The 19,772-nt window shown below is 37.8% G+C and overlaps 1 protein-coding gene across 1 annotated transcript in view; it reads right to left on the bottom strand.

The window, feature by feature from the left end:
- The window catches only part of DIAPH3 (diaphanous related formin 3), a 484,064-nt gene that overhangs the window by 292,633 nt on the left and 171,659 nt on the right, over positions 1-19,772 (bottom strand). The window contains exons 16-17 of the mRNA XM_032402899.1: positions 17,000-17,308; positions 16,155-16,269 (exon numbers count right to left, since the gene is read on the bottom strand). Coding sequence (XP_032258790.1) covers positions 16,155-16,269; positions 17,000-17,308 — 424 coding nt within the window. The remainder of the gene's footprint in view (positions 1-16,154; positions 16,270-16,999; positions 17,309-19,772) is intronic.

Genomic DNA, 19,772 nt, shown 5'->3' with positions numbered 1-19,772 from the left:
ATGGGGAGAAAGCAGACCTGGTTCTACCCATGGAAAGATTACAGTTCATTAGGAAAAGAGAACATTAAGTAAACACACAAATAAGAATTTTATGAGAATCACAAACCAGTGCTATGAATGAAAAGTAGCTATGTGGGATTGAATTACAAAGGGATCTATCCTAATCTGGAAAGTCGGAGAAGGCATTTCTCAAAGGAAAGGACACTAGAGCAAAGGAAGTTTGCATGGGGTCAGCAAGGTGAAGCTACCTCCCCTCATGGGATCTTTTCTAATTAATCCAGTTTCAATCAATAGATTTATAAATATGTATAACAGCTGTGATATAATGACTAGATGTAATACTATATGGTCAAGATATTATAAAAACTGTTTAATAGCATAGAATGCATATGTACAAATAAAAATATATCACATATACAAATTTTGAAAAGATAAAAGGGAATACAGGCAAACCCTACCCTGATTTCAGGTAGGGTAGTAGAGTTTAGGGTGGTACTTTTTTCCTTCATCCATTTCTAAACTTTCTGTAACATAATTATTTTATAATGAATAAATTATAGCAGTTTAGTTAACTATCTTCACAAAATTTTAAACAGCATAAGTAATATTTCATGTCTACTTCACTCACATACAATATTTTATAGTTATAGAATAACCCATAACACATGTATCTTTGCATTGCAAGCTTCCCGGTCATAAAACCTTTGAATCCTACCACTGTTCAAATTTGCAATAATATTATTTGTATCTTAATGTTTCTCTACTTGATTAAAGCTTGTATTAGCCTCTATAAGAAGAGTTAATATACTTGAGTTTGTTATGTCCAATCAAATCTTTATGTGGTGATAGGTATTAAAGAGGGCATATACTGCATGGAGCACTGGGTGTTATACGCAAACAATGAATCATGGAAAAACTAATGATATAATGTATGGTGATTAACATAAAATAAAAATATGCCCTCAAAAAAAAAAAAGAATAGTTTCAGTAAATTTTGATTTTTTTAAAAGCTTAAAGTCAACACCTATCAAAGAAAGAAAGAAAAGGAAAAGAAAAGAAAATGAAAAGAAAAAACGGAAAGAAAGGGAGGAAAGAAAGGAAGGAAAGAAAGGAAAGGAAGAAAGGAAAGAACGAACGAACGAGTGTTTGCAAGTAGAACCCTTATGCATTGCTGGAGGGAATGTAAAAAGATTCAGCCACTGTGGAAAACAGTTTGGCAGTTCCTCAAAAAGCTAAATACACAATTACCACGTGATACAGCAATTCCACTCCTAAATCTGTTACCCAAAGAATGGAAAACAGGTATTTAAAGAAATACATGTTCACAGCAGCACTATTCACAATAGCCCCAAAAAAGGGGAGGAGGACAGTTTCAATGTGCAAAGAATAAAAACTTCATATATACAAAGGATGGTATATACATACAATACTATATACATAAAAGGAATAGTACTGATACAAGCTACAATGTGTATGATCTTAAAAACTATCATGCTAAGTGAAAGAAGCCAGATACAAAAGCATCACATATTGCAGATCTCCCATTTATACGAAACACCCAGTATAAATTCACATAGACAGAAAACAGATCGGTGGTTGCCAGGGCTGGAAAGAAAAAAAGGGGAGAAACTGCTTCATGAGTACGGGGTTTCACTTTGGACTGATGGAAATGTTTTAAAACTAGACAGAAATGGTGGTTGCACTCCACTGTGAATGTCCTCAATGCCACAGAATTACTCACTTAAAAAAATGGTTTTTACGTGATATGAATTTCAACTCATACCAAAAAAAAAAAAAAAAAATCAATACCTAACAAAGGTGCAATTTTCAGGGGAAAAAAAAAAAAAAAAAAAAAAAAACAATAACAAACAAAGGTGTTATTTTCAGGAAAAAAAAAAAAAAAACTATAAAATGTGTTACAATCTATTTGTTAACAGTTATTCTGGGTTTGCACACATGGAATCAAGGTCCAGCCAACAATAAAACAGAATTTACCTCAACTCTTTCCTCCTCCTTATACAGATTCCTGCTGCTAAACCAAGCAAGAAAGGTCAATCATTTCAGCATCTAGATCCTAAACCTATCCCACTCTCAATCACCTTCATTGTTCCAATTTTTTTTTTAAATCTAACTTACAGAAGAGCTTGTTATTCACTCAGAGCTAACATCATCAATGGCAGAGTTAATTGGAGTCTTGATCACTTAAAAATTTCTACTCTCCATCCAAAATTCCTATTTGCTTAAAATGAAAAAAAAAAAAAAAAAAAAGCTTGTTGGAGGAGGATGAAGTTACCCTACTCTTTTTTTTAAAGGAATGAGAAACCATTCATTCATTCAGCAAGCATTAATTCACTGTCCACTCATGTGTCCGGCATTCTATTAGGTGACAGCAATACAGCAGTAAAGGAAAACAAAGATCTCTCCCCTAAAGGAGGAGGGCAGAGAAACAACAAGATAAACATATGCTTAGTAAATAAGAATATGCTAGAAGTTGATAAACGATTTTTAAGAAGAAAACAACAATCCAGGTAGAAAGAACTGGCATGGGGACACAGGGGCAGAGCACATGGAAAACGGCGGTAGCACTGAGTTGGAAAGCAAGTGCAGGAGCCTCATTGCGAAGGGGACACTGGAGTCAGGACTCAAGCCGGTAAGAGACTTAATTTTTCCTCTGCCATGTCCAAGGAAGGGAACCTCTGAGGACGTATCAGGGGGCTCTCCAGTGCGGCTGAAGTAAAAGAACAAAGGAGAGGTAGCAGGCGATGAAGTGAGAGAGCAGAGCAGCAGGAGAGGGAAGAGTTTCCAGAGGCTTTGGCACTCTCCCAGGAGAAGAGAAAGGGTTCGACCATGTGAAAGCGAAAAACTGCACGCAAGGCAGCATCTAGGGGCAGAAGGCAAGCAAGTTCTCCAATGCCTAACCTGGCGGAAGACATTCTGCCAATAAGGCTGTGACGGCAGCAGCTCCCGCGGGGAATTTTCCTAGGAGATGAAGAATGGGTAGAGACTGCAAATTAAAACATTCAGGGTAAATGATGAAGACCCAGGCAGAGGCAATGAAATGCACAGCCAAACCTGGTGAAAAAAGAGACCAAAAGTACTAAAGTCTAGTGTATAAAGCAGAAAAACAACAAGAAGAATACAGCTAGGAATACAAGTTGGGCCAGACCCCAAAAAGCTACCCATAACAGAGAAGTGTTTTTTTTTTCTTTTTAATCTTTTAGAACGCGTGCACACATGGGATTTGATAAATGTGCTATTTGTAGGGGTGGAAAATCCGAAGACATCTGGCATGACTATCTCAGGAAGAGGAAGAGAAAACAACACAAAAGGTATTTAAGGGAAAAAGAGGTTGGAAGTACATATGTAATGGATAAAATGGCTATTAGAGCTTCCAAAGGTTAAAGGAACAAAAGAAAAGAGGTCCCTGTGCCACACAGGTAGTCAGGGGAGCTGATACCAAGGTCATTTCCATACCAGCGCATGTGGACTTCCACGGACACCCCCTCCCTCCTCCCCTTTCGGTCTCACCAGGAGAGAGGGGAAAGAACACAAGGTGCCAAGTCAGGAAGAAGTGAATTCTTGACTTCCAGCTCCTTGATAGTGATTCGACCTAGAGGGCCAGATTTTCAACTTCTCTGAGCCTCAGCCTCTACACGTGAACACGGGAAGAAGGCCTAAAGCTCACAACATAAGGACTGTGCACAGTTACTGGGGCCAAGCAAATGCTCCTTTTCTCCTTTAATGTTTAAGTCAGCTCCTTTCTCTCATTGCTTTTTGCTTCCAACAGCTGTTCTGGACTTCTTACAACCCTAACATGATCAAGAATAATGAGAAATTTTGATTTATTGAGGTTGTAAGTTACGCTTATTCATCAAGAATACATTCACAAAAATAGTTTTGACAAAGCGCACCTCAGAGATACAAAAATGGGCATGGGATGATCCCGTCAGTTGCCTTCTCCGTACTCAACAATCTCACAGAGGTAAAAAATGAAGCTGCACCCGAGTGATGATCAATTTGGATTATCTGGTTTATGGAAGATATTCTTTCATAAACAGGTAAGTTTACAAAACACACACACACACATCGAGGAAATTCCATGGCACAAGCATTGCTACCACACTGAAGCTGGAAGAGACTGCTGCCTTCCTCGCTATCAGTACTGAAAACAACACGCTATCTACTAAAGCGGGTAATGGAAATACAAACGATTGGTCAGTGGGAAAAGCTCATATTCACTTTTCTACAGATAGGCAAGATTTGAAACGAAGCACACTAAAACTTGAGAAAGGTATTATTCATAAAAAGTATAATTTTAAAACACACGTTCAATCTCCAAATGCTAATATCCCTCATTTAAAAACAAACACAATTATTCCACTGGTTATTTCAACTCTCCTGGGTTGAATCTTACGCTACGGGAGCAGAGCGCCAAACTGTCCCACTGTGACCTGTGAAACCCTGAAAAATAATTGGTTCTCTAATTGAAAAAGAAGAAAAGATGAAAGGAGGAAGAAGAGCTCGGCTTCGGGAAGAACGAGGCGAAGGCAGTATCATGATGGAAGAGTAGACCGGCAAATGACTAAGAGCCAACAATTAAATTAAAATAAATTGCTTATTTTGTGTGAAATGTGGTTGCATTAGATCTTTCTGATAAATGGGATTTCCTCAGTGATGAATTTTTTCCAATTAAAATAAACTTTTTATAGATTGTATTTGAAATTGCCCAGTGAAATATGCAATTATATATTTTCCAGGTTGTAATGAAATTATATGTTCATATCCATTTATAGATGCTTATGAGGTCTGAGTAATATCTGGACCAGGAAAACATCCCTCTTCCCAGGGTCTCTAACACAAAAATATTACTCAGATAAAAATATATTGTGAAACATCATAGAACAAGAGTAACAATCTGCATTTTAAAATATTTAACTAAACTTCAAAGTGAGGAAATTGTTTTTCAACAGGCAGTGTAGAAAGTTAATAATGTGATAAGTTATCTCCCAGAAGTTAATAATGTATGAAATAGTACACATTTCTTTTTCTAAATTAGAACCAGTCTTTCTTTAAATACATAGTAATAAGAGTAAAGAACCAATTTGTTTTTATTTTTATTTTTTTTTAAGATTTTTTATTTATTCATTTGAGAGAGAGACTGAGTGAGAGCATGAGGGGCGGGGAGGGGCAGGTCAGAGGGAGAGGGAGAAGCAGATAGCCCAACGCAGGGCTCGATCCCAAGACCCTGGGACCATGACCTGAGCCGAAGGCAGACAGTAATCAACTGAGCCACCCAGGCACCCCACCAATTTGTTTTTAAATGCCAATGGTTCTTTAGGTTTTGGGAGGGTGTTTCTGGGTTGAAAAAAAAATTATATATATCTATACACACACAACTTAATAATTTCTCCGAAAAAATAAAATAAAATTTATAGTGTGCATTACAAACTAAGAAATACATAGTAAACTGTGATACCTGTTGCCCATTAAATAAATATAGTATATTTGACTAAAAAGGGAAAAAATTTTTTTTCCTGGCACTTAGACATATGTAAGGATTTTTCCTAAAACTCCAGAAAGGCACTTAGCTGTGGCAATGAAAACATGTTAATGTGATTAGTAAAGATCCAAAGCTCAATAACATTTAGTGAACAGAACAAATAACTTATAAAGTTAAAATGCCTCAGGACCCTAAGACGGCGCTCCTGTAAAAGAAATGCAGAGCTAAAGGAGACAGACATAACTTTAAGGAGTGGAATTAACAGGGCCAAGTACCTTGTGAAATGTTGCAGTTTTATGACAACCACTCATCCTAGCACCCCATCCTCCTCTATGGAAGATGACCATGTTCTAATCCCTAGAACCATAAATATGTTACCTTATGTGGAAAAAGGAACTTTGCAAATGTGATTACGATTACAGACCCAAAGATTGGGACATGAGCATGGATTAGCTAGGTGCACCCAATTTAATCACATGGTTTTTCAAAAGAAACTTTCCTGGTGAACGTCATAGTCTGAGAAGGATGTAATTAAGGAAGCCAGGTATGTGGGCAGCTCTAGAAGCTGGACAAGGCAAGGAAGGGACAGATTGTCCCCTAGAGCCCCCAGAATGTAGCCCCGTTGACACCTTGATTTTAGCCCAGTGGGCCCATGATGCACTTCCAACAGAACGGTAAAACAGTAAATTTGCATTAAGTTGTCAAATTCACAGTAATTTTTTAGAGCAGCAATAGAAAATTAATACAAAGCCCCATTTGTGAGCATAAGGATTCCTCCTACCCTATGCTGGAAATGGACAGAAAGCTAAGAAAGTGGAGAAGTTAATCCTGGGTCCCGACATAATTAGGATGATGAATTTACCAAATCTGAGACAACCAACCACCAGACTTCTTGTCTAAATCACTTTTAGCTGGGTACTGTTTCCTGCAGGCGAAGTTCCTCACAGATTCACCGGAAAACACTAATTTATATACACTAATACAGCATATAAAATTCCAAAGTTGTCTTCCAATCTTAGATTTGGGGGCTGTAAGACATTCTAAAATAAATACTCCTCACTTCAGGAGTTTTGCCCCTCTTATCGATTATTTGACATGCTACAAGAAAAGTAGAAATACCAATATTCATTAAGTTATAAAGACAGCTCTATATATTTCCTTAATTTGTTACAACTTTAGGAAACAAGAATTGGGCGGAACCACTCGAAGTTCTTAATATGTCAAAACAGTAGAACTTCAACAATTATATATGGTTCACCTAAATAATTTCTTTAGCTTATACTATAAAGCGGGAGGAGGGAAAAAAAATCTATTCCTGAAAAATTATCACTCCTCTGAACCTTCTGCTGGCACTCTATGAAAATAAGAAAATTAACGGTTATCACCCTTCCTGCAAACCCTGGGGAGAATTTTGGCCATAAGCTTTCCTTGGCTCTTATATTTGCCTATCTTATATTTGCCTATCAACTACAGGTTCCCTATGCCTTAATGCACCCCAGTTCTGTAATTACATTAAGCCATACATAGCATCCTCGCTAATCTCTGAAACTGTAAATAACTGTCAAAAATAATAACGAATAATTAACAAGAACCAGTCAGAGTTTATAAAGTACAGACTGAGCTTTTCAAGTTCACGCTGAAATCATTGGCTCAACACTCAAAACCTGAATCACACCAAGTTAAAAGTTAAAATTCTGCTTTTAAATTTCATAAAATCACAAAAATTATTGGCTCAGCTCCATTAATGACTTGTAAACTGAATGAAAAAAAAATCATGGAAAAACTCAGAAAAAATTAAGAAGAAAAAAAAAATGGTCTTTATTCCTGATTCAACAGATCCCTCCTTCTCCTGGAACTTAATAAAGCATTTGACAGTGAAGACATACATAAAAATGAAAGAAACAGGATGTACAGAATCTATTAATATTTTCTAAAACTGACGGTAGAGATCCGTGTTAGAGAAATCTTCTGAAGTGGTCACTAACACAGGTCAGTTACCTCAGCAGTCCTATGGTTCTAAAGGCTTCATTTGGAAGTGGGGCTAGAGCTGGCCAGGTTCCGTAGAAGAGTCAGAGGAGGTACACAAAATTTTACAAGTGAAAATGAACCTGCATTCCCAAAATTTAAGTTCGGCTAATAATTCTTGAGCAACTAACAATGAGCTGGGCATTGCAAAAGATGCTTTAAAATCTTCATGATATAATCCTCACATCACCTTGTGAGATGGGTATCATCTCCCCCATTTTATAAAGAACTACAGCTGCCAAAACCGGGGTCACACGCGGGTGTGGGGGTGACTCCACTGCCCCTCTCTCCTCACTGCCCCTCACACGCCACAGCATGGTGTTAGTATTTACAGCTCAAATACTTACAGAAGTGAATAGAGGAACCAAATGATGAAAGATGGTCTTAATAAAAAGTGGCAAGTTTTTAAAGCCTTTAATATAAATTGTGGGATGAGGGTGAACTGCTGTGGGGCAGCGCTAAGGTGGCAGGAGATGAGAGGGAAATTATTTTAAATCAAAGAAGAGCACTTTAAATAAAACATAATAGGATTTCTTTTAATCAGAGAAGCAGCATGGCACAGCAGAGAGGCCATGGCTTTAGACTCAGATCTGTATTCCATTCAGAGTGGCAGCCCCTTTTAGCTCAACTTCACTTGAAGAGTGTAACTTTTTCTTACATACAAGATCTAGGCATTATTTGCCTTGGTTCTTCCACAGGATTATTTTGGGGAACCAATAAAATGATAGGAGGTAAACACAACTGCTAAAAAAATTAAAAAATGTTATCAATACTGTTGTATTGTCTAATTAAGGAGTTCTGTATTTTTGCCAGATTTGACATATGCTTTTATCAACAAATGCATTACAGTCTGTTAAAGTAGACCCAAAAATGGACGACCTGATGTTAAAGTCACCATAAAAAGGTATTCCTAGTTGGGTGAACTATCTTATTCGTGTTACAAATAAGGTACTGGTCCCTTGAATTAAAAAAAAAAAGGGGGGGGTGGTGCCTGAGTGCCTCAGTTGGTTAAGCTTCCAACTCTTGGTTTTGGCTCAGTAGTGATCTCAGGGTCCTGAGACCGGGCATGGAGTCGGCTTGAGATTCTTTCTCCCTCCGCCTGCCTGTGCTCACACTCTCTCTCTCTCTCTCTCTCAAATAAATAAAATCTCAGAACAAAACAGAAGGGCTGCACACATGTGAATAGGCAGCAGTCAAGTCCAGGCCAAGGCCCCTGACGTCCGCCTCACGGCCAGCACTGTACACGGCAGAAAGTCTACGGCGGGCTCCGTAACCTTTGTTGGCAGGGCCCCCACCGGCAGAGCGGTGGGCTGCTTCTCAGAATCATTCTTACATGCAGAAATAAAATACACAGGAGATCTCCCTTTAGGAAGGAGCACACTTAGCTGGCAAGGTCCAAGCCGTTGCCACATTCAGGATGCTCCTTAGCTTCTGAGTCCAGGCCACGCGATTCCTGGGCAGCCTGAGCCAATGGCTGAGCGTGGCAGGAGCACCAGCCCGGGCTACCAGGGCCCATCTTGGGACTCCCCTAACAGACATTCTGAGCTAGAGCTCTCTCCCGACTATGATGGCTGAAAATTTGTTCTATTACACCACAGCTTAAGGTTCTTCCTACGAAGTCCTGCTTTCCCCACCTTCTACCCTTCACGTGCATTACCCCCGGCATACCCCCTAAAAAAACTCCTGTACTCCAACCTTTGGCATCTGCTCTTGGAGGGACCCAACTGACAAAATAGGCTTCTGTATTAATGCATTAAACAACAATATTTTAATATATCTGAAATAATTCTAATGGGATATAAATAAAAATATATATAAACTTTACAGGTAGAAATGGCCTAGGTGCTGGTGCGTTTGTTGCCTATATTTACAATTGAAGGAAAAGCTAAATTTCAATTAAGAGGTTAGTGAAAGTAATGATTTTTTTTTTCGTTATCCAAGTTCAAAGACCCCAAGTTAAAAATTCCTGGATTAGGTATGTCTGACTTGGAAATAACCACTTTTTTAAGACACAAACACCTAGACAAGTGAGAGCTGTGATAACCAAAGATTTCTAACCTGGTGTTTCTCCTTAGATGCCAGGAAATCTGTGAATGCTTATGTTAAATGCACAGAATGTGTTACAAATTATAAGTTGTGACTAAATAATTTAACTTTGAGGGACAAAACACACCCAGCTCACCTAAACACAAATATATAATTACCTCAAAATCTAACTTAGGAAATTTAAGGTTAAAAAAGCTATTTTCATAAAGGGTTTTTTTTTTCCCGTTACAAAAGAATTTACTACACTGTTTATTTAGTATCCAGTTCCAACAGCATACAAGCCAGCGGGAAGCCTCTTACACCTGTCTCCTCAGGACTCTCCTACCCCCCCACCTTCTCATGCTCCAGTGGTGGCATCCAGTTGCTCTACTAAGACCATGCGATCCTATTTCTTCCAAGCCTGGCAAGTGTGTGTGGAGGTAGGCATGGGGGACAGGGAAGAATGCAGAACGGGAGAGGAAGGGGGCAGTGAACAGCCAGATTTACAAATATCATTTTAAGATTAAAATCCTGCATTGAGAAGGATGACTCTCCTTTATATTTTCAGGTGAATAATACTGTACACTAATTATGAGTGGGAGTCTTGGGTGCTAGAACATAATGTAGACAAGGCAAAGAAGAACTGCCTGAAATAGGGAAGTGTACTTTGAGCAACCAGAGGGCAACAAGAAATGCCCTGGGTCAATGGGGAGAAGACAGAAGATACGGGAAATGGAAGCGAAATCCCAGGGGAAAAAAATATGTGAGGACAGTAAAATGTAACAACCTTACAATGTTGTCAAGAGAGGACAGCTACAGGTGCAAACTACAAGAATTAAAACACTAAGGTGACTTTGTAATCTAGAAGGAACATAGTTTACCCCAATCTACTACTAGTCAAGTGACTCCAGTGAATCCAGTGCTCCCCAGTACCACTCCTCTCTCCAATGTTAAAAGGAAAAGAGAGAATAGGAAAAAAGCGGGGCCTGGGGTGGGGGGAGCTATGTTTATGAGCACCTCCCCCCCATGCACACACGTCTAAGCCTCCTCCCTTTCTGTTTGCAGCATTTGTACAATATACAAGTAATATGCCTAGTTACAGGGGCCTTTAAAATTCCCGTTACACCATGTCAAAAATATGCTGTATAACTAAGCATGTAACTGAAGCATTCTGGGACTTTTAAAGTCGGCTGTGGCTCCGGGCTAAAAAACCCACTCTCTTTAGCCTTTTTCTCTATTTCTTTAAAGCTTTCAGAATACATTTCTGTTTCTTTAGCAACCCAACACAAAATACAAGTAATTGGTAACAATGAGATACTTTCTAATGGTGAAGCAAGACATTCCTGACCTATCCTATCGTTTCCTTAAGTCTTTAGTTCTTTTCAGATTCAGACACAGACAAGAACCAAAGGATAAATCCCTAGGGAAATACTTAATTCTTCATGGACTTCCTCCTCAATCTTTCCAAATTAGTGTTTGTCAAAACACTTTTTGTCAAAAAACTTTAAGATATGTTGCATTCATCTTGGCATCACCTCTCTATTAACACGCATTCCCAAAAACACTGTGTTATAAATTACATTATTCATCTTAATGTAGTCTTGTGAGGTAGTTTAGGATTTTTTTTGTTTTTATATATACACTTTTGTTCATACAGAGGAATAAATTGTGTTTCAAATACAAAGCGACATCCTGAACACAGCCAAGTCCCTGGGATAATCCATGGTTTATCACTCCCTACTTCAATACTTTGTCCACTGAACTATGATGTCAGAAATCTAAGCTTGATTTGTTTTTAAGTGCATAATCCATTAACTGTTTCCATATGCCATAACTGTTCAGTTGAGAAATTATTTATAAACGTTTATTGGCCCTATCTGGCAAATAGGATGCACCTGTTATAAAATGTGATTACTTCAGAAAGCTAACAATTGTGGAATCACATTTTTATAATAAATCAGTCTAAGTGAATTAGACTATTCATGTACTTTCAGAAAGCCCTTTAATCCCTATTAAGTTAATAGTTTGTGAATAATGAAAGAAATTAGTATTAATTTTAGTTGATAAATCCAACACCAATAACCTGTTAGTATACTTTAATCCATTTTCCAACAGCCTGTAAAAATTAGCCAACAGATGCTTCCAATCTGGTAAAAAATATGCAGGTCATTAGCATTATTTTGATGATACCAAATGTTCAATATATGAATATTGTGATTACACTTCAAAGAGATATATACACAATTTTCTTTTATAATCTTGTTAAATTTTAACAGGAGCCCAAGTGAGTAAAACATGACAGCCCTTTCTATATCAAAATCAACATTTGTCATTCCATTCCTCATTCTTATGCTTCAACTTGAGGGAGAACTTGACTGAGTTTCACGGAACTGTGAAAGCAACACAGGAATGGGCACATGTCTGCCTTTCTCTCTAACAGTGTCCCAGGTACTAATCACAAGGCCTAGCATACACTGTATACCAAATAAATATTTGCTGACTTGAACAGCAGTAGCCAAATATAGGAAAGAGAAAAGGTGGGAGAAATGAATGAGGAAGAAAGCGAGAAAGAAAAATATGACCAGGAAAATGCCTATGTGTTATTTTCAGAAGAATTTAAAATATGGAAAGCTAAGATAGAACTCGAAAATTTAGGATTGAGAAAGGCAAGGAAACCAAAGTGATACCTGATTGCAAAATAAGGTACTGAAGAGAAAGTGATACAAACTGAATCAGGGAAACATGTTGATTTCACAAGAAAAGGCTGAGACAGTTTCCTTATACTCCTCAAGATAGGGCACAGGCACTTCCCTATTAAAGCAATGTTAAAAACATCACAGGGAGGTTAGTTTAAAAGACAACATTATTAAAATCTAACGGGGGCGAGGCGGGGAGGGGCAGCGGGGGAGATATTATAAAGAACATCATGAATCAGTCAGGAAAGCTCATACCTAGAATATCTTGCTATGTCTACCAGAGCACGGGCCAGGGTGGTATTCTGAGGAGATAGCATTGTTATGCAGAAGAAAAATCTCAGTAGAGATGTGGTCCTGATTGGACAAGGTAACGTGAAGATGGCCCAGCTCAGGGAGTGGTACACCACAGGTGCTCTATGGGTACTATTAGGCCACAATTAGGCCCTCTTCCTTTTCCAACTTTCAGGGTATAAGACCACTAAAACCCAGTCATCAGTCATCTTAACCTGAAAGTTTGTAAAACCCAAAGCAGTGTCCTCCATAAGAAAAAAATAATAAAAATGAGTAACAACAACAACAACAACAAAATAGAGAGCATGTGATTAGAACAGAGAATAAATGGTTGAATTCAGTTTCCTTTTTTTTTTTTTTAAAGATTTTATTTATTTATTTGACAGAGAGAGACACAGCGAGAGAGGGAACACAAGCAGGGGGGGTGGGAGAGAGAGAAGCAGGCTTCCCGCCAAGCAGGGAGCCCAATGTGGGGCTCGATCCCAGGACCCCGGAATCATGACCTAAGCCGAAGGCAGACACTTAACGACTGAGCCACCCAGGCGCCCCTCCTTTTTTCTTTCTACCAGTTTCAAATGTTTAGGGAGCACAACTGACTGACATTTACCATTTTAAATTCCTGGGATGGAACTTCCACCTTTGTAATCCGAGAAATAGCTTTCGGTTTTTTGTTTAACAAATTTATACCCCCTCGCCCATTTCCCAGACCCACACCTCTGGCAATGACCAATCTGATCTATAAGCTTAGTTTGCTTTTACTGTTTGTTGCTTTGAGGTTCTACATATAAAAGAAATCATACAGTATTTTTCTTTCTCTGGCTGACTTATTTTCAGTTAGCATAATGCCCTCCAGGTCCATCCATGTTGTCACAAAATGCCCTGGTTCTTCGACAAAAGAATTACTACAATGAGAAACACAATGAGATACACTAGTTCTCTAAAAACCCCGTAGAGTCTCCAATGATGGGAATCCTGGGTCCTTCCGTGTTCAACTGTGACGCAAACCAATGATGAAAATCAACCAGAAGGCAATGCCTCTCCCTTACCCCTGCCAGCTAGGGAGCAGAGAGCAACTGTAGGGCCATCTTGGACTGAATAATAAGTGACTAGGTTTAATTTTGATTTCTGCAGAAATCACAAAATTGATTCAAAGTAACCTCTGGAGTCACGGGAGATGGGCAAAAAGTTAGGATTTGGACCTAAAGCCTCAGGGGCCAGGCTGTGAATAAAGAGACAAGGAGAAACATGTCCACTCCACCAGCCCACCGTCTTGTCTAAGCTTCCCAGGTACTCTCCTCTGGCCTTCCTTTCTGATCTTTACTACATAATAGCTATAGGAAGTCCTACTTTTCTGGAAGCAGCAATTTTGTTTTCCAATAAAATACTTAAGTACTAGTAATGCTAAAAAGCACTCTTAATTCTCCTTGAATAATGTTCTCTAGGAATTATTCTTTAAAATCCAGACCAAAAAGTTGTCACCTTCTCAGCTTGCCACTGTGAAATGTTGGCATCACCCAGGGTAACAACCTTGGGCTTCCCCACCTTTCCTGGTCACCATGGAAGTATCCTCCACTATCACTGAAGAAAGAAGGTAGCATCTGAGCTGAGACAATAGAAGTTATGGGTCTCTGCCAGCCTCTAAGTCAAATGAGAGACTCTGGGCCGAGGGGACAGCATGTCCAAAGGCAGAAAGGGATGGAAGTACAGAACACTCACAAAAAGATCATCCTTCCCTCACCTTACCCTTTATAACTAATATTAGATTCAGCAAATACATTTTTTTTTTCAACCTTGAATCTCAAGGCTAAAGTTAGATGACTTAAGAATTTTTTAAAGGTCCAATTATTTCATTTAGGGCTAGCACTACAGCTAAATTAAAGACATGCTAACAAGTTTCCCTTTTGAGCCTCATTAATTAAGAAAGTAATCAGAGTAAAGAGAAAAAAAAAGAGACAGTAGCTGGATGGCAGTATTACTTAAATAGCTTTAAGGTACCACCATTTGTACCTACTAGGAAAGCAAAGGGAAAACTAATCAATTCCAGATTACGAAATCTGAAATTCTGAAGTGTTTTACATGTAAATACACATTTTAACTGCCATATATTTTCCTTGATTGCCTGAAGAGCGCACTAATCTTATTCAAAGAAAATGTTCATTCTCCATAATCAAAAGGTAAAATTAAGATCTGCTTACTTCACAAGTTTTCCTAGGATAAGCTTGCTGAGAAAATTCCCACTGTTTTCAAAGATCAAACTACATCAGTTTTACTATTTTGGTCAAGAACAGTGCCCAAAAATGTCTGCTGAAGGCTCTGGGTTTATCCCAAATTCTGGAAAACCACCTTAATTTACAAATACCTTTTAGAGTTTCTAACTTACATTATTTTTTAGAAAGAGATTCTAATTTACAATTATATTTTATAAGCATTTCAAAGGAACGCAAATGATTTTTTTTTTTAGTATCTGCCAATATCCTTTCATTGCTGTGATTGTCAAGTTAAATCAGATACATAGCACAGTGCCTAACACATAGTATCTTTTAAGACTTTATTTGAGAGAGAGCACAAATGGGGTGGGGGAGTGGCAGAGAGAGAGGGAGAAGCAAGCTTCCCACTGAGCAGGGAGCTCAATGACATGGGGCTCGATCTCAGGACCCCAAGATTATGACCTGAGCCAAAGGCAGATGCTTAACTGACTGAGCCACCCAGGTGCCCCCATAATAGGTATTTTAAGAAGTTAATTCTTCCCTCTCTACAGCAAGCCTTCCCATCTCCAGCTGGAGTACAATCTCTCTTCTCCAGCAATCTGTGCTCAATGAGCCCAGGGTCGTAAGTGGCATAATTTGTGGTGAAAAAGTTTCCTTTTTGAAAATTAAAAGGTAATCACTGATATAAGTACCTTGTAATATAGGCCTAAAATGTAAGCATTACATAACTTAAAAATTAACTTAATAGTTTAAGTGGATATCAACTCTGAAACATATGTGGTGGAAACCCAATTTTCAGACAAGAATAATGTTTGAGTTATTTAAAAACAAAACAAAAATACCACACCAAACAAGTAAAAGCTTTCACAAAAAATTTTGGAAATGAATGCTATTACTTTTAATGAAAAGATCATATAATCTATTCATATATTTCTATTTTAAGCTAGCCTTCAAGGTATTCTATAAATTTGGTATTTCTATCTCATGTGACTCATGCTAATTATTGCTACACTCTAATATTAAAGGGTGGTAAAATTATAACTAGAAAAAAGGCTCACATTTTGTTTGTTTTTCTATGTCCCATTGACTAAAAGGAATTCTCATGCCAAAATCCTCTGTGAAAACATCCTCCTTTTCAAAAGTCCAATTTAGAACACCTTCAAAAGCTACTATACTGAAAATTTGACAAAGTTCTGTATTAAACATTTGCATTTTAAAGACTGCTCATGTGATAATCCAAATAACAAAATCTGTATTTTAAACATTTCCTTTCATTAGATAACTTAACCATTAGTGAAGTAAAAATATCATGTCTAGGACTCTTAAAATAATGCTCTCTAGAAGTTAATGTATAAGAATCGGCAGTGTTAACATACTAAAATTAACAAATAAGCACTATGTTCAACATACCTTTTTGTTGGCAACAAAATGTATTCTCAAGTTTACAAAGCAAATCCACATTTTCATACTTATTTTCATTTGCTTTTATCCAGAAACAGTTTTCAGTCATTTCATGAGGTCTGATCTGCAATCAGAGAGGTGGATTCATAAATAGTTGGGTGTTTCACCTGTCCCAGTGCAATCACTATGCTCAGACCCAGGGTCCCATCGCTGCCAGCAGATGTTTATGAAGCAATCCCTGTAATATTTTCCCCCAAAGTGTGTTCAACAGAATCCAAGTTCCCCAGGAAGCTAAGATTTTATTAAGGGGGGAGTGGGGAGTTCCACTATCACATAGTTGAGGGTTTGAAGCAGAGTGAAATAAAATTTGTTGCTTCTTAATTATACCTATCAGAGTCTTTAATAATGCCCGTGTGCACTGCAACAATTCAAGTGCAGGATACATTACACAGCCCCTCCCAAGGTTGTCTGACCATGAAACCATCTTTCTACAGAATTCAGAATTTCTATGTCCTGACTAAATATCAACTTCCGACAACTAGTATTGGTTTTTCCAATGGCTACCCACATAGAAAAGTTCCAAAGATCACTAACATTGTCCTTTTGAGAAACACTTCATAAAGGGTTCAATGATGATAATGTTGAATTATCAATTTGATGACGAATCAAATCCCATTTAACAATTATTAACTCTCACCAAATTTCTAAACCAGAAAGCCTTAGTCGAGAGATAAGGGCTTTGTCTCAACACTTTAATTCAAATAATGCCTGTCTATTTAATGTCACTGTGTAAATATAAAATTAAATTTTAATGTAGGTGATAGTATGTTTTCTTCCATTTAGTTCTGTTTTACCTTTAACCAATTCAATCTCCTCATGCTGGTTTCAGGTTTAAATTCTTTCTTTGGTTTTAACCCAAATGGTAGGGTTGGTGGAGGAGGAGAGTTTCGCCCGTTGAGAAATCCCAGGGGAGGTGGTGGGGGCACAGGACCACCAAAGGGCATTGGCATTCCTGGAAGTGGAGGAGGGGGTGGGGGAGGGGGTGGAGGTGGCCCGCCTCCGCAGGAGGGCAGTGGCGGGGGAGGAGCCAGTGCTGGGGGGCCAGTTCCATTTTCTTTGGACAGCGGCAAAACGTTATTCGTACCAGCTGGCAAGTCACCAAACTAGAGAAGAGGAAAAAAGAAACATGACTAAAAACATCTACAACACATGTAGAAGTACACTTTCCTCAAAAATTTATTTTAAATCAAAGATAATTCACTATCAGCAATTTCACATGGGTTAAGCAAAAAAAAACAAAATTCCAACCAAGTTGGGGTTTTTTCCCCCCAATTAAAGAATTTCACTTTTGTTTTCATAAAAGTGTAATTGCCAGAAATATTATTTCCTATTTTGGTAGTTATGGCCATCCAGGTGGAGATATCCAGGAAGGATATGGGTATATGGGTTTAGAAGATTTGAAAATCAGCAGTTTCTAGGTGATAGTTCAAGTCATGAGAGTAGCTAAGTTCACGCAGTATGGACAGAGCATCTAGCATAAAGAAAAATCTATGTACAGAATTCTATGGAATACTAGCATTTAAATGAGAAGTTAAACAATGAGAAGATCAAGACAGACTTAAATAGTATTGTCACATCATGTGACATGTGCCAATGACCTTGAGAGGAGGAAAAAAACAAAAACAAAAACAAAAAACCTGAAATTCATAAGTAGGACCTGCAGGGGCACATCATAATCCTTGTGAACTAACTGGCCTTTCAAGTGGCTTTCATATATAATTCCACGTAGATGCCAACCTCACAGCGATTTCAGGGCCTTGGCACATGCTATTCCTTCTGCCTGGAACTCGAGTCTCCGCACATGGATCACTTCCTGCTGGTCCTTTCAGTCTTAGCACCTCCTTTCCTCAGGAAAGCCTCATCTGACCACTCCTTTTACACTGATAGCACTGCTTCTCTTTGATTGTACTTATCAAAGTGTTCAATACTTAAGGAATCGTTAGCATTTATCTCTTTGAGAGATTATAAGCTCCACAAGGGAAGTAACTAAGTCTGTAGAATTTACTATTCTTTTTCCAGCACCTAAGGTTGCGACTGGCAAATGACAGCCACTGAAGAAATACGTGTAGGATGAACGGATGAAAGATGAGAGAAAAAGCAGACAAGTACAGGTTCATGAATCACAAGTGAAGGAGGGGCATGCTGATATTCAACAGTGTCCAAAGTCACAGAGAAGCAATGCAAAATCAGGAGTGAAAAAGAGCCAAATATGTCCACTGGTCACTTTTGTCCTTTTGTTTCTATGGCATGGTAAGAATAAATGCATTTTAATTATCATAAAGAAGACAAGAGTTGATAAATTTTTTGTAGTATGATTATTTTCCTGTAATTACTTCAATTCAGACAGACACACACACACACACACACACCCCTTGCAAATGGTGGCATTTAGTAAATGTTAATAAATCACTTTAAAACTTTCATTGCACAATTATGGAAAAGAGATCATGTATAAAAGCCTGAAATTGACATCTGAGATCGGCACAAAGAAAAAGTGTTATAAAAGAAACTGAAACCACAAATCAAACATATCTTAACAAAAAATTAACTATAAAGTAGAATCAATTCAGCATTATGCTGCATTGCTGTTAGAATGGATAGTACTGCCCTCTGAATGTTAAAGAAGTATGTATGTTATATTCACACTCAATATGCATTTTATAATTAACTATTAATGTCTTAAAGATATGGTTAGATTTCTGCTCTATACTAGCTCATTTGATAGAGGATGGCTGACTTAAATATATCATTCATGAGGCCAGATTATCCTGTGATTAACTTGCTCACCATTATAGCCCCAGCACCCAACAACATTTAGTTGTTAAGTGAATAAAGGAATAAAATCACAGATAACAGAATATATTTTATTCATACCCTTCATAATCATTATGGCTTTGATCAAAGAGAAGGATCTTAAGACAAATGAATAGATTTCATGAGAAACACACCAATCCATTAAAAAAAAAATTTCCTGTTGTTCTTCAAAAATTAACAGGGTGGCCGATACTGTCTCTAATTCCAGGCTTGCTTCTGATGTACAAACTAGTCATCCTTTTCCACATTCTTAAATAACATAGGAGATTCCTGGATTTAATCTCAGTTTTAAAATTAATTCATTCCCATATTTATTTAAAACACATGCAGCAATATATCCAAAACTGGTGATTATCTTCTTTTTTTAATTGACAGGAATTCTTTAGATTGGATTTACAACTAATCCTTCAAGTATAACAAATTAAAAATAAAGTTTTTTAAATTTATATTAGCCCAGACCAAGAGAAACTGGACATAAATATCTCAGCCACTGTCTATAACTCAATCTGAAAGAATAAAACACAATCAAATATTTCTTTTAGTGTGAGAGACAAGGAGCCACACGGAAAAGATGAAAAGTTTCAATAAATTGTACTTCCTTCTTGCACACTAAAGAAAGATCATTGAGAGTCATTTTCTTACAGAAAAGAGCTTTTTTTTTGCCTAAAATTGAACACTTAACAGATAGCTATCTCTTCAGGTATCTTCTTACAGGCTCTGTAACAAAACTATCCACTAAGTATTTAAAAGAAA

The sequence above is a fragment of the Phoca vitulina genome, unplaced genomic scaffold (genome assembly GCF_004348235.1).
Source record: "Phoca vitulina isolate PV1807 unplaced genomic scaffold, GSC_HSeal_1.0 scaffold5, whole genome shotgun sequence".
Taxonomy (NCBI): Eukaryota; Metazoa; Chordata; class Mammalia; order Carnivora; family Phocidae; genus Phoca; species Phoca vitulina.
This window is presented reverse-complemented; position numbering and strand designations above follow the sequence as displayed.